We start from the raw sequence: 16,296 nt of genomic DNA, 5'->3' as shown, positions 1-16,296 counted from the left end.
AAAATCACATTTCTGGACTTTACTATGAGTTTGTGTATTTTTTTGTGATTTCAGGTATTTTCTGACTGAAATTGAAGGACTTGAGCAAAAATCTTATTCAGAGGCTGAAGAAGGACTGCAGATGCTGTTGGATTCTGACGTACCTGCACTCAAAGTGGATTTTCTGGAGCTACAAGAGTCTAAATGGTGCGCTCTTAATTGAGTTGGAAAGTAGACATCTAGGGCTTTCCAGAAATATATAATAGTCCATACTTTTTCCGAGTTTAGATGACGCAAACTGGTGTTCAACGCCAGCTCTTTGCCATATTCTGGAGTTAAACGTCAGAAACAGGATGCAAAGCAAAGTTAAATGCCAGAAACAGGTTACAAACTGGTGTTTAACTCCAAGGAAGACCTCTACATTTGAAAGCTTCAATGCTCAGTCCAAGCACACACCAAGTGGGCTCCGGAAGTGGATTTCTACATCATTTACTCATTTCTGTAACCCTAGTAACTAGTTTAGTATAAATAGAACTTTTTACTATCATGTTAAACATCTAATATTTGGATTATCTTTTGATCCTTTGATCACGTTTAGGGGGCTGGCCACTCGGCCATACCTGGACCTTCATCACTTATGTATTTTCAACTGTAGAGTTTCTACACACCATAGATTAAGGTGTGGAGCTCTGCTGTTCCTCATGAATTAATGCAAAGTACTACTGTTTTTCTATTCAACTCAAGCTTATTTCTACTCTAAGATATTCATTCGCACACAAGAACATGATGAATGTGATGATTATGTGACGCTCATCATCATTCTCACTTATGAACGCGTGCCTGACAAACACTTCCGTTCTACATGTAAACAAGCTTGAATGTGTATCTCTTAGCCTTCTGATCTACAATCAGAGTCTTCGTGGTATAGGCTAGAATTATTGGCGGCTATTCCTGAGATCCGGAAAGTCTAAACCTTGTCTGTGGTATTTCGAGTAGGATCCGGGAAGGGATGGCTGTGACGAGCTTCAAACTCGCGAGTGCTAGGTGTAGTGACAGACGCAAAAGGATTACTGAATCCTATTCCAGCAGGATTGAGAACCGACAGATGATTAGCCGTGCGGTGACATCACATCTTAGACCATTTTCACTGAGAGGACGGGAAGTAGCCATTGACAACGGTGATGCCCTACATACAGCTTGCCATAGAAATGAGTATGAAGGATTGGATGAAAGCAATAGGAAAGCAGAGGTTCAGAAGGAACAAAAACATCTGCATACGCTTATCTGAAATTTTCACCAATGAATTACATAAGTATCTCTATCTTTACTTTACGTTTTATTTATCTTTTAGTTTTGAATCCGCCTGACTGAGATTTACAAGGTGACCATAGCTTGCTTCAAGCCGACAATCTCTGTGGGATCGACCCTTACTCACGTAAGGTTTATTACTTGGACGATCGAGTGCACTTGCTGGTTAGTTGTGCGAAGTTGTGACAAAGAACTTAAATTATGAATGTGCATATTAAGTTTTTGACACCGTTACCAAGGAATGAACGATCACGATTTTGCCACACCAAGTTTTTGGCGCCGTTGCCGGGGATTGTTCGAGTTTGGATAACTGACGGTTCATCTTGTTGCTCAGATTAGGTAATTTTATTTTAATTTTAAGCTTTGTATTTTTTTATTTTTGTTTTCAAAAAATTTCAAAAAAAAATATATAAATTATTCGATGTTCTTCATAATTTTTAAGAATGAATTCTAGAGTTTCTTCATGATCTGTTGGAGCCTGGCTGGCTGTCAAGCCATGTCTAAATTTTTGGACTGAGGCTTCCACTTATCATGGCAAGAGTCCTTGGACTCTCATCTAATCAGCTGTTATATGCGTAATTTGTATCTACTGGAGCTTGGCTGGCCATTGGCCATGTCTAGTGTTTTGGACCGGAGCTTTCACTGAAAGCTTGGCTGGCTAGTAAGCCATGTCTAATTCCTGGACTGGAGCTTTAGACTAACATTGCATGATTCCTGGAATTCTCATTAGAAAATTCGAAATCCTTAATTTTCTTTTTCAAAATAATTTTCGAAAAATCCAAAAAAAAATTGATAAAATCATAAAAACCAAAAATATTGTGTTTCTTGTTTGAGTCTTGTGTCAAATTTTAAGTTTGGTGTTAATTGCATCTTTTTAATTTTTCTTAAAATTTTCGAAAACTCATGCATTTGTTCTTCATGATCTTCAAGTTGTTCTTGATGGATTTCTTTGTTTGATCTTTAAATTTTTCTTATTTGGTGTCTTTTCTTGTTTTTCATATGCATTTTCAATTTATTAGTGTCTAAAGGTTAAAAATTTCTAAGTTTGGTGTCTTGCATGTTTTTCTTTTCTTAAAATTTTTCAAAAATAAGTTCTTGGTGTTCATCTTGACATTCAAAGTGTTCTTGGTATTCATCTTGACATTCATAGTGTTCTTGCATGCATCATTTGTTTTGATCCAAAATTTTCATGCATTGAGTCTTTTTGATGTTTTTCTCTCTCATCATTAAAATTCAAAAATAAAAAAATATCTTTCCCTTTTTCTTCTCATAAATTTTCGAAAATTTGAGTTGACTTTTTGAAAACTTTTTAAAATTTAGTTGTTTCTTATGAGTCAAATCAAATTTTCAATTTAAAAATTCTATCTTTTTCAAAAATCAAATCTTTTTCATTTTTTTCTTTCATATTGTCGAAATTAATGCTAACAATTAATGTGATTGATTCAAAAAATTTTTAGTTTGTTACTCGCCTAATAAGAAAGGTTCAATCTTTAAATTTTAAAATAATATCTTTTTGTTTCTTGTTAGTCAAGTAATCAACTTTAATTTTCAAAATTAAATCTTTTTAAATTTCTTTTTCAAATCTTTTTCAAAATAAGTTTCAATAACATCTTTTTCAAAATCTTTTCTAACTTCTTTTCTAACTTCTTATATTTTCAAAAAATTGATTTTCAAATCTTTTTCAATTAACTACTTGACTTTTTGTTTGATTTTAAAAGTTTACTATTTCAATCATATCTTTTTCAAAACTACCTAACTAAATCTCTTTCTAATTTTCGAAAATCACCTTCCTCTTTTTCAAAATTCCTTTTTAATTAACTAATTGTTTTAACTTTTAATTTAATTTCATCTTTTTTAAATTTTCGAATTTTAATTTTAATTTTAAATTAAAAACAAAAATATTTTTCTTTTCTTTTCAATTATTTTCGAAAATTCTTCTTTCTCATCTCCTTCTAATTATTTATTTATCTACTAACACTTCTCTTCCTCTTAAAAATTTGAACCCTCTCCCTCTTTCTGTGTTCGAATTTCTTTTCTTCTTCTACTCATATAAAGGAATCTCTATACTGTGACATAGAGGGTTCCTCTTCTTTTCTGTTTTCTTCTTTTTCATATGAGCAGGAACAAGGATAAGAACATTCTTGTTGAAGCTGATCCTGAACCTGAAAGGACTCTGAAGAGGAAGCTAAGGGAAGTTAAAGCATAACTCTCTGGAGAAAATCTGACAGAAATTTTCTAAAAAGAAGGAGACATGGCCGAAAATAATAACAATGCAAGGAAGATGCTTGGTGACTTTACTGCACCAAATTCCAATTTACATGGAAGAAGCATCTCAATCCATGCCATTGGAGCAAACAATTTTGAGCTAAAGCCTCAATTAGTTTCTCTGATGCAACAGAACGTCAAGTTTCATGGACTTCCATCAGAAGATCTTTTTCAGTTCTTAACTAAATTCTTGCAAATCTGTGATGTTGTTAAGACCAATGGGGTTGATCTCGAGGTCTACAGGCTTATGCTTTTCCCATTTGCTGTAAGAGATAGAGCTAGAATATGGTTGGACTCTCAACCTAAAGATAGCCTGAACTCTTGGGATAAGCTGGTCACGACTTTCTTAGCCAAGTTCTTTCCTCCTCACAAGCTTAGCAAGCTTAGAGTGGATGTTCAAACCTTCAAACAGAAAGAAGGTGAATCCCTCTATGAAGCTTGGGAGAGATATAAGCAACTGACCAAAAAGTGTCCTTCTGACATGCTTTCAGAATGGACCATCCTAGATATATTCTATGATGGTCTGTCTGAGTTATCAAAGATGACATTGGACCATTCTGCAGGTGGATCTATTCACCTAAAGAAAACGCCTGCAGAAGCTCAGGAACTCATTGACATGGTTGTAAATAACCAGTTCATGTACACTTCTAAAAGGAATCCTGTGAGTAATGGGACGCCTCAGAGGAAGGAAGTTCTTGAAATTGATACTCTGAATGCCATATTGGCTCAGAATAAAATATTGACTCAGCAAGTCAATATGATTTCTCAGAGTCTGAATGGATTGCAAGCTGCATCCAACAGTACTAAAGAAGCATCTTCTGAAGAAGAAGCTTATGATCTTGAGAACCCTGCAATAGCAGAGGTGAATTACATGGGTGAACCCTATGGAAATACCTATAATCCCTCATGGAGAAATCATCCAAATTTCTCATGGAAGGATCAACAAAAGCCTCAACAAGGCTTTAATAATGGTGGAATAAACAGGTTCAGCAATAGCAAACCTTTTCCATCATCCACTCAGCAACAGACAGAGAATTCTGAGCAGAATCTATCTAGCTTAGCAAATATAGTCTCTGAGCTATCTAAGGCCACTGTAAGTTTCATGAATAAAACAAGGTCCTCCATTAGAAATTTGGAGGCACAAGTGGGCCAGCTGAGTAAAAGGGTCACTGAAACTCCTCCTAGTACTCTCCCAAGCAATACAGAAGAGAATCCAAAAAGAGAGTGCAAGGCCATAACCTTACTTGGTGTGGCCGAACCCAGAGAGGAGGAGAAGGACGTGAATCCTAGTAAAGAAGACCTCCTGGGACGTTCACTGATCAATAAGGAGTTTCTCTTTGAGGAACCAAAGGAATCTGAGGCTCATCCAGAGACCATAGAGTTTCCATTAAACCTCCTTTTACCATTCATGAGCTCTGATGACTATTCATCTTCTGAAGAAGATGAAGACATTGCTGAAGAGCAAGTTGCTTAATATTTAGGAGCAATCATGAAGCTGAATGCCAAATTATTTGGTAATGAGACTTGGGAGGATGAACTTCCATTGCTCATCAAGGAAGTAAATGCCTTGGTTCAGCAAACTCTACCTCAAAAGAAACAGGATCCTGGTAAATTCCTAATTCCCTGTAACATAGGCACCATGACCTTTGAGAAGGCTCTGTGTGACCTGGGGTCAGGAATAAACTTAATGCCACTCTCTGTAATGGAGAAACTTGGGATCTTTGAGGTGCAAGCTGCCAGAATCTCATTAGAGATGGCAGACAACTCAAGAAAACAGGCTTATGGAATAGTAGAGGACGTGCTAGTAAAGGTTGAAGGCCTTTACATCCCTGCTGATTTCATAATCCTAGACACTGGGAAGGATGAGGATGAATCCATCATCCTTGGAAGACCCTTCCTAGCCACAGCAAGAACTGTGATTGATGTGGACAGAGGAGAATTGGTCCTTCAACTGAATGAGGACAACCTTGTGTTTAAAACTCAAAGATCTCCTTCAGTAACCATGGAGAGTAAGCATGAAAAGCTTCTCTCACTGCAGAGTTAACCAAAACCCCACAGTCAAACTCTAAGTTTGGTGTTGGGAGGTCCCAACATTGCTCTGAACATCTGTGAGGCTCCATGAGAGCTCACTGTCAAGCTATTGACATTAAAGAAGCGCTTGTTGGGAGGCAACCCAATGTTATTTAATTATATCTGTTTATTTTCTATTATTATGTTATTTTTTTAGGTTGATGATCATGTGGAGTCACAAAAACTATTGAAAAATAAAAAACAGAATGAAAAACAGCTTTAAAAATAGCTCACCCTGGAGGAAGAACTTACTGGCGTTAAACGCCAGTAAGAAGCATCAAACTGGCGTTTAACGCCAGAAAGAAGCATAAAGCTGGTGTTAAACGCTAGAAACAAGCACCAGACTGGCGTTTAACACCAGAACAGAGCATGGAAGTGGCGTTAAACGCTAAAAACAAGCAGCAATCTGGCGTTAAACGCCAGGATTGCACTCTAAGGGCGTTTATACGCCTAAATGGAGCAGGAAGCCAGAAATAAGCACCAGACTGGCGTTTAACGCCAGAACAGAGCATGTAATTGGCGTTTAACGCCAGAACAGAGCATGGAAGTGGCGTTAAATGCCAGAAACAAGCAGCAGTCTAGCGTTAAACACCAGGATTGCACTCTAAGGGCATTTACACGCCTAAATGGAGCAGGGATGCTAAGTCCATGACCCCTTAGGATCTGTGGATCCCACAGGATCTCCACCTATCCCACCTCTCTTCTTTTCTCCTCCTCACACCTTTCCATAACACTCTTCCCCAAAATAAGCTCCACCAATCACCTCCATTACTCCTCCAAAACCATCATACAACCCACCAACACCCACCCACTCAAATTCAAACCATCACTCCTTCCTTTTCACACATCGTAACCACATAAAACCCCCTTGGCCGAACCACTCACATCTCTCCATCTCATCTATTTTCTTCTTCTTCTACTCCCTCTTCTATTCTTTTGCTCGAGAACGAGTAAACCTTCTAAGTTTGGTATGGTAAAAGCGTTGCTTTTTGTTTTTCCATAACCATTTATGACACCTAAGGCCAGAGAAACCTCCAGAAAGAGGAAAGGGAAGGCAAAAGCTTCCACATCTGAGTCATGGGAGATGGAGAGATTCATCTCAAAAGCTCATCACTAAGAAAAGGATGGAGCAAATAAGAGATCATGGACCTCAACAAGAGCATGAGAAAATTCCTCACCATGAAATCCTTGAGATACCTCAGGGGATGCACTTCCCTCCACAAAACTATTGGGAGCAAATCAACACTTCCCTAGGAGAATTAAGTTCCAACATGGGACAACTAAGGATGGAGCACCAAGAGCACTCCATCATCCTCCATGAGATTAGAGAAGATCAAAGAGCTATGAGGGAGGAGCAACAAAGACAAGGAAGAGACATAGAGGAGCTCAAGAGCACCATTGGTTCTTCAAGAAGAGGAAGACGCCACCCTCACTAAGGTGGACCCGTTCCTTAATCTCCTTATTCTTATTTTCTTGTTTTTCGTTTACTATACTTCATGTTTATTTATGTTTGTGTCTTTATTACATGATCATTAGTGTCTAAGTGTCTATGCCTTAAAGTTATGAATGTCCTATGAATCCATCACCTCTCTTAATTGAAAACTGTTCTAAAAACAAAAGAACAAGAAGTACAGGGTCTCGAATTCATCCTTGAAGCTAGTTTAATTATTTTGATGTGGTGACAATACTTTTTGTTTTCTGAATGAATGCTTGAACAGTGCATATGTCTTTTGATATTGCTGTTTATGAATGTTAAATATGTTGGCTCTTGAAAGAATGATGAAAAAGGAGACATGTTATTTGATAATCTAAAAAATCATAAAATTGATTCTTGAAGCAAGAAAAAGCAGTGAATAGAGAAGAGCTTGCGAAAAAAAAAATGGCAAAAAAAAAGAAAAGGCAAGCAGAAAAAGCCAAAAGCTCTTTAAACCAAAAGGCAGGAGAAAAAAGCCAATAGCCCTTAAAACCAAAAGGCAAGGGTAATAAAAAGGATCCAAGGCTTTGAGCATCAGTGGATAGGAGGGCCTAAAGGAATAAAATCCTGGCCTAAGTGGCTAAACCAAGCTGTCCCTAACCATGTGCTTGTGGCGTGAAGGTGTCAAGTGAAAACTTGAGACTGAGCGGTTAAAGTCGAAGTCCAAAGCAAAAGAAGAGTGTGCTTAAGAACCTTGGACACCTCTAATTGGGAATTTTAGCAAAGCTGAGTCACAATCTGAAAAGGTTCACCCAGTTATGTGTCTGTGGCATTTATGTATCCGGTGGTAATACTGGAAAACAAAGTGCTTAGGGCCACGACCAAGACTCATAAAGTAGCTGTGTTCAAGAATCAACATACTAAACTAGGAGAATCAATAACACTATCTAAATTCTAAGTTCCTATAGATGCCAATCATTCTGAACTTCAATGGATAAAGTGAGATGCCAAAACTATTCAAGAGGCAAAAAGCTACTAGTCCCGCTCATCTGATTGGAGCTAAGTTTCATTGATATTTTGGAATTTATAGTATATTCTTTTCTTTTTATCCTATTTGATTTTCAGTTGCTTGGGGACAAGCAACAATTTAAGTTTGGTGTTGTGATGAGCGGATAATTTATACGCTTTTTGGCAGTGTTTTTACATAGTTTTCAGTATGATTTAGTTAGTTTTTAGTATATTTTTAGTAGTTTTTAAATAAAAATCACATTTCTAGACTTTACTATGAGTTTGTATATTTTTTTGTGATTTCAGGTATTTTCTGACTGAAATTGAAGGGCTTGAGCAAAAATCTTATTCAGAGGCTGAAGAAGGACTGCAGATGCTGTTGGATTCTGACCTACCTACACTCAAAGTGGATTTTCTGGAGCTACAGAAGTCCAAAAGGCACGCTCTTAATTGCGTTGGAAAGTAGACATCCAGGGCTTTCCAGCAATATATAATAGTCCATACTTTGCCCGAGTTTAGATGATGCAAACTGGCGTTCAACGCCAGCTCTCTGCCCTATTCTGGAGTTAAACGCCAGAAACAGGTTACAAACTGGCGTTTAACTCCAAGAAAGACCTCTACACGTGAAAGCTTCAATGCTCGGTCCAAGCACACACCAAGTGGACCCCGAAAGTGGATTTCTGCATCATTTACTCATTTCTGTAACCCTAGTAACTAGTTTAGTATAAATAGAACTTTTTACTATCATGTTAAACATCTGATCTTTGGATTATCTTTTGATCCTTTGATCACGTTTAGGGGGCTGTCTACTCGGCCATGCCTGGACCTTCATCACTTATGTATTTTCAATGGTATAGTTTCTACACACCATAGATTAAGGTGTGGAGCTCTGCTGTTCCTCATGAATTAATGCAAAGTACTACTGTTTTTCTATTCAACTCAAGCTTATTTCTTCTCTAAGATATTTATTCGCACACAAGAACATGATGAATGTGATGATTATGTGACGCTCATCATCATTCTCACTTATGAACGCGTGCCTGACAAACACTTCCGTTCTACATGTAAACAAGCTTGAATGTGTATCTCTTAGCCTTCTGATCTACAATCAGAGTCTTCGTGGTATAGGCTAGAATTATTGACGGCCATTCCTGAGATCCGAAAAGTCTAAACCTTGTCTGTGACTCGGATCCGGGAAGGGATGGCTGTGACGAGCTTCAAACTCGCGAGTGCTAGGCATAGTGACAGACGCAAAAGGATTACTGAATCCTATTCCAGCAGGATCGAGAACCGACAGATGATTAGCCGTGCGGTGACATCGCATCTTGGACCATTTTTACTGAGAGGACGGGAAGTAGCCATTGACAACAGTGATGCCCTACATACAGCTTGCCATAGAAAGGAGTTTGAAGGATTGGATGAAAGCAGTAGGAAAGCAGAGGTTCAGAAGGAACAAAAGCATCTCCATACGCTTATCTGAAATTATCACCAATGAATTACATAAGTATCTCTATCTTTACTTTACGTTTTATTTATCTTTTAGTTGTAAAACTCTATAACCATTTGAATCTGCCTGACTGAGATTTACAAGGTGACCATAGCTTGCTTCAAGCCGACAATCTCCGTGGGATCGACCCTTACTCACGTAAGGTTTATTACTTGGACGACCCAGTGCACTTGCTGGTTAGTTGTGCGAAGTTGTGACAAAGAACTAAAATTATGAACATGCGTATTAAGTTTTTGACGTCGTTACCAAGGAATGAACGATCACAATTTTGCCACACCAGTTTCACAGACAAATAAATAAATAGAGGCAAGCACAAGAAGGTTAAAAATACTGCAGATAACAAATATACATTTAGCATGGCAAGTACACTTAGGCACACCCAGTTAATGCACTAACAAGTAATTCAAGTAGTTTGCATATGATGGATGCATGTCCTATGGCTGATGAGGCTCATCTGTCTATCCAGCCAACCCAACAAGTCCAAAAACCTTAGATTGTCCCTCGACGTTCATCCCCAAGAGTCTATGCATAGCTTTTTCTCAAATAATCAACATTACTCAATGGGGGTTAACATTTCCGGGAATTTATAAGTGTTCGATCACCCTTACGTCGTAGGGTCAACAGAGTATCGATTTTTCAACCTGGTACACTTAGTGGCAAGCCATGGTACTTTATCCAGGGAATCTCGTATCTCAGATAATTTAATCATTCAAGCCAAGTACCACACATAATCATTCATTTGAATAATCCAACCAAGTATCATATATGATCATCCGTAATATTTCATAATCAATTCATCACTTTTCAGCTTTACTTCACCTTCAAGTTATCCCCATCCCCTAAGTTTATCTGATTATCATGTTTAATACTACTATTTATGACTAAAGGATTGAAAATAGAGGTTTAGAAGTTTGAAATAGGTTTTAAAACTCCAAAAATCATGTTTGCTAGAACAGGGGCCACGCGTACGTGTGACTCACGCACGCGCGTGGGAGTGTGAAACTGCAGCTCGCGCACACATCCCTTTGTCATGCGTACGCGTGGGTGGAAACTTTATGTCACACGTGCGCGTGGGTCCCGTGTATGCGTGGACATGCTTGCTAACCCCTTACGCGTGCACATGGGACCAGTTGTGTACGCATCGCCAAAATTCCATGCCATGCGTACGCGTGGGCCACCCGTACGCATGGACGTACGTTCTTCAAAAAAAAAAAAGATTAACCAGAAAGCTGCATACTATGGAGTGTTCAGCTTCAGAATTCACATATTTAACACCAAAACTTTCAACGGGCAAAACTCAATCATTTTAAATCGTTTTTCTTCCGTTCTTTGAACGGCATAAACTTCACGAATCCAATTTTCATTTAAAACAAGTTGAAATAAATTTGGGATTTTGGAAGCCATGTTATAGCCCACCGAAGTTTGGCCCAAAACCAAAGTTTGGTAAACTTGCCAAAACCTTTTTTTCATTCAAATGTTTCCCAAGATTCCAAAACAACCTCCTATACTTACAAGCACCAAAATGCCCTTCTCCCTCAATACAACAACCACCATAAAATCATTTTCCACTCCAACAATAAACATGTATATACAAGCCAAATCCTCCAACAATAATTATATATACATGCCAAATTTCACAATGAAAACATAACTTACAAATCACATAATTATATCCTCCAATAAATAATTAACGATTTACCAATCCTTCAACTAATCAGCACCATACCAATCCATATGTATCAACAAGATACTAAACCACAATATACACATACGTTCTAACTTATCCTATGGTCATCTAGCCTAAGTTTTCACAGAATATTATATATTAAATGCAAGAAACCTAAACCATACCTTGGCCGATTTCCATGTAGCGACCAAAGCAATTCAATACACTCTAACTTCAGCTTCCTCCAAGTTCTAATATTCACAATTTGAAGCTCTAATTATTTATTCACAACCTAATACACATTTATAACACATATATATACACACTTTAGTATCCAAAACATAAATTCATTAACTCAAATCGAATTTGTGGTATTCTCACCTTACCTAAGCTTCACATAAGCAAGAGTGAATATTTTCCTCAAGCTAATTGGATCCTAAAACATAAAAAATCAAAGAAATTCAATATTTCTACTCAATTTTTGAAAATTTAGGGGAAGAGGAGGCTGAGAGTGATTAAACAAGTTACCAATGAAATTGTTCTGGTAGAAATGTAGAGCTCGACATGGTGGACTTATGGCCGTAAACGGTGCGACAATCGGAGCTCGGACGGAGAAGTTACGGCGAGTTGAAGGTTGCTGTAAGGGTCGGAAATGTTTTCTCGTTCTCCCCTTCCCTCTGCTCACTGGAATGTGTATTTGGGAAGAAAGGGGAAATATTTGGGTTTCATTTAATGTCCTTTTGGGCTGGTTTGGGCCCACGGGCCCGGTTCGAGCCCGGTTCAACTAATTCAGCCCGTTCAGTCCAATCTTGGACCGATTTCTTCAAAATTAGTGTCAAAATTTTTCGTTTCGATGAGCTCTATCCTAATTTGTTATAGTATTCAAATTTCTAATCTTCCTTATTAAAAACTAATTTATTGACTAATTATCTACTAATTTAACGGGGTTTACACCCTACCCACCTAATAAAGAATTTTGTCCTCAAAATTCGAATTTAGTTACCTGAAAAGAGATGTGGGTAGTCTTTCTGCATATTTAATTCGAGTTCCCAAGTGTGTTCCTCAATACCAGCTCGACTCCAAGCTACCTTTACCAGTGATACTTCCTTCCCACATAATCGTTTAATGCTGGTGTTATCAATTCTCACCGAAATTACCGGAAGTGTTAGATCTTCTCTCATTTGGATCGGTTCCGGTTCCAGGATATGACTTGCGTCAGGAGTATACTTTCGAAGCTGTGACACATAAAACACGTCGTGCAAGTTCGAAAGATATGGTGGTAAGGCAATCCTATAAGCCACCGGCCCAATTCTTTTTAGGATCTCAAATGGTCCAATATAACGGGGATTCAGTTTCTTAGTCTTAATAGCTCTTCCCATTCCAGTAGTTGGTGTAACCTTCAGAAAGACATGCTCTTCTTCTTCAAATTCCAAAGGTTTTTGCCTTTGATTAGCATAGCTCTTTCGATGGCTTTGTGCTATAAGCATTCGGCTACGAATCTTCTTTATCTGCTCAGTAGTGTCAGCTATCATCTCAGGCCCTAATAAGCTTTTTTCTCCAGTTTCATACTAACATAGTGGAGATTGGCATTTCCTACCATACAGAGCCTCATATAGAGCCATTCCGATGTTTGCATGGTAGCTATTATTATAAGCAAATTCCACTAATGGCATATACCGATCCCAGCTTGCCAGCTGGTCCAGAACACAAGCCCTTAGTATATCCTCCAAGGTCTGGATAGTTCTCTCTAATTGACCATCTATCTAAGGGTGATATGTAGTACTCAAACTCAACTGAGTCCCAAATGCACACTGAAAGGCTCCCCAGAACCTTGATGTGAAACGAGGATCTCTGTCAGATATAATGGTAGAAGGCATGCCATGCAACCTGACAATCTCTTTGATGTACATTCAAGCCAATTATTCCATTGTGCAACTTATTTGAATGGGGAGGAAGTAAGCTGATTTTGTCAGTCGGTCAACAACCACCCAGATAGCGTCACAACCAGACCGGGTTCTAGGCAAACCTATCACAAAATCCATTGCGATACTCTCCCATTTCTATTATGGAATCTCTAAAGGCTGAAGGGTTTCTAATGGTCTCTGATGCTCAATCTTAACCTTTTGACACGTTAAACATTTAGATACATACATCACCACATCATTCTTTATCCCTGGCCACCAGAACATCACTTTCAGATCTTGATACATTTTGGTGCTTCTTGGATGAATTGAAAACCCGCTCCTATGAGCTTCGTTCAAGATATTTTGTCGCAGATCTCTGACATCTGGCACAAAAATCTGGTTCTTAAACCTCCATAAACCATCTTTACCTTCTGACATTCTCTACTATTTTCCCTGTTCAATTACTGGCAGTACCTTAGGTAATGCTTCACCATCTTGATGAGCCTTCAGAAGTTCTGATTTAAAATTACTTGAAATTTGCAACTGACTCAAACATAGAATTCCAGATTCTTCCCTAACTCCCAGGTTTAAACCTTGAAATGCCTTTAATAGCTCTTCTTCCCGTAGCATCATCCAAGCTGCATAGAAACATTTTTCATCTCTAACCATTATCTGATGATACCCGGATCGCAAATCAATCTTAGAAAATACACCGGCACCATGTAACTGATCCATTAGGTCATCGATTCTAGGTAGCGAATATTTATTCTTCACAGTGATCTTATTCAATTGCCGATAATCGACACACAAGCGCATACTCTCGTCCTTCTTCTTTACCAGTAACACTAGCGCTCCCCACGGAGAAATACTTGGTTGAATGAAGTGCTTACCCAACAGATCTTTCAGCTGAGCTTTCAGTTTAGCCATTTCTAAAGGTGACATCCTGTAAGGAGTAAATGAAATCAGACCGGCTCCAGGCACTAACTCAGTTGCGAATTTAACCTCTCGGTTAGGTGGAAATTCATTAATATCATCCAGAAATACATCTAGAAATTCACATACACCCGGAATCTACTCTAAACTCTGATCATCACCTGACACTCCCGCAGTTAATAATATAATATCCTGACATTCAATTCCAGAATAGTTTACTATCATAGAGTTTAAATAGTAACTGTTCACCACAACCGGCGCTTCTGACCCTTCTGGTATAAACTGTACTGACTTTTCAGAACAATCAAGCAAAACATGATTCTTGGATAACCAATCTAGACCCAAAATGAGATCAAGACCAAACATCGGCAAACAAATCAAATCATGCATAAATTCACGCTGTTGTATTCGAAATGGAACTTGTGGACATCCTAACCTAGTCACCATAGCTTCATGAGTAGCATTATGCACTTTCAAATCATAACCTAAAACCACCATTCTCAATCCTAACTCATTAGATTTTTCAAATACAATAAATGAATAAGTTGCTCCTGAATCAAATAAAGCATTTAAGATTTTACCAGCCATTTTATTGTTACCTCTAATCAGTGTTTCAGATCCCTCAACACTTGCTGCATAAGTGGTATATACTCTCCCCCGCTGCTGTACTCTAGCAGTCTCATACTTCTTTTTCTCTGGATAGTTATTAGCCAAATGCCCGGGCTGTCCAAAAAAATAGCATACCCCAATTCCTGATCTGCACAGAACTCCAGGGTGATACTTCCCGCACCTCTGACAAGTCAAATCCTGTTGTGGCTGCTTCCTAAACCTTCTTCCATGATTAACATTAGTATTCGGCCTTCTGTAATTAGCCTGGCCTTGATTCTGCTGTGGAACAAAAGCCTGCACGCTTAAAATTCCTACTTCTCGGAGCAAAGTTCCTCCCTGAAGGCCTCTGAAAAGGCACCCTCAAACTTCCTTTCTCTGCTACCGCCTTTCTCACACATTTCTCAGCCATCCTACTCTTATTCACCAATTCAGAAAACACTATGATCTCCATTTGAGCAACGAAGCTCAGAATATCACTCCGAAGGCCTCCTTCATATTTGATACACTTCAACTCAGCAAAATCTTCAGGCGCACGTTGATAGATACGAGAAAAGTGACATAACTCCTCAAACCTGCTAGTATACTCAGTAACAGTCATCTGGCCCTACTTTAATTGCAATAATTAAGCTCCTTGGCATTTCTAACTGAATTAGGAAAGTATTTCTTATAAAACTCTGTTCGAAAAACCTCCCAAGGAATCGCAGCACCATCAGGCTGCAGGATACGTCGTGTACCTGCCACCAATATTGAGCCTCTCCTTGCAACTGAGAAGCTCCAAACTCAATCCATTGCTCTTTAGGAACCTGTTGAGCCTGCAGGGCCCGTTCCATAGCCTAAATCCAATTATCTGCATCAGTGGGATTTGAGATTCCCCTGAAGCTCGGAGGGTGGACTTTCAGAAATGTAGCAAGTGTCATAGGACTGTCCTCATCATTATTGTTCTCATGATTATCCTGGTTTATCTGATTACCAGTGTCTCGGCTGTCACCTACATAGATGCAGCCATATTTCCCAGGGCAGCCATAAAATCTACTGGATCATTTCCTGCTGGGCCAGGAGTAACGATGCCTATCCTACCTCTATCTCGCCCGCGACCGCATCCGTGAGTCAACATCTGGTCCCTGTATACACCAAACAAGTGATATTAAGTTGATCAGTCTCAATATCGCAAGTCTAATGCTTTAAGTTCCAAATGCATGCTCACAAACGTTTATGCCATATATCAATTACATATCCTAATAGCACATAAACACGTATAAAGAGAATGCACAGAAGCACAATCAGTAGGTCTCTCAGGCTCTATAGGAACGAACTGCTCTGATACCATAATGTAACACCCTACCACACTGAGCTTTTTGCTTAAGCCATAAAACAGAGTTGGTGTGGTATTACGACCTCTAAAATAAGATGTGTACATATAACAGCAGAAGGATTATAATATACTAGGAGTCTTGAAGAATAGAGGAAATAAAAATCGCGAAATAAAAGTGCAATGCTCAAGTAACGTGTTATCCTGCATGCTAAGAAAGCTATACCTGTTAAGTATAAAGTAACCAAAAACAGGAACAAAGGGTCAAACATACAAAGTAACAAGCTCCTAACTCAGCCCGCGAAGTCAAGACTGGCTGGAGAA

General features: G+C 38.6%; 2 protein-coding genes across 2 annotated transcripts; both read right to left on the bottom strand.

Annotated features, from left to right (window-relative positions):
- LOC110266893 lies at positions 12,213–14,048 on the bottom strand. Its single transcript, XM_021111942.1, has 3 exons — positions 13,596–14,048; positions 12,895–13,068; positions 12,213–12,725 (listed from the first exon to the last, which is right to left on the bottom strand). Exons 1-3 carry the CDS (start codon positions 14,046–14,048, stop codon positions 12,213–12,215), a joined length of 1,140 nt encoding a protein of 379 aa, XP_020967601.1.
- On the bottom strand, positions 14,193–15,493 carry LOC107615771. Its single transcript, XM_016317805.1, has 3 exons — positions 15,398–15,493; positions 15,022–15,267; positions 14,193–14,939 (listed from the first exon to the last, which is right to left on the bottom strand). Exons 1-3 carry the CDS (start codon positions 15,491–15,493, stop codon positions 14,193–14,195), a joined length of 1,089 nt encoding a protein of 362 aa, XP_016173291.1.

Source organism: Arachis ipaensis, chromosome B09 (genome assembly GCF_000816755.2).
Source record: "Arachis ipaensis cultivar K30076 chromosome B09, Araip1.1, whole genome shotgun sequence".
Lineage (NCBI taxonomy): Eukaryota > Viridiplantae > Streptophyta > Magnoliopsida > Fabales > Fabaceae > Arachis > Arachis ipaensis.
This window is presented reverse-complemented; position numbering and strand designations above follow the sequence as displayed.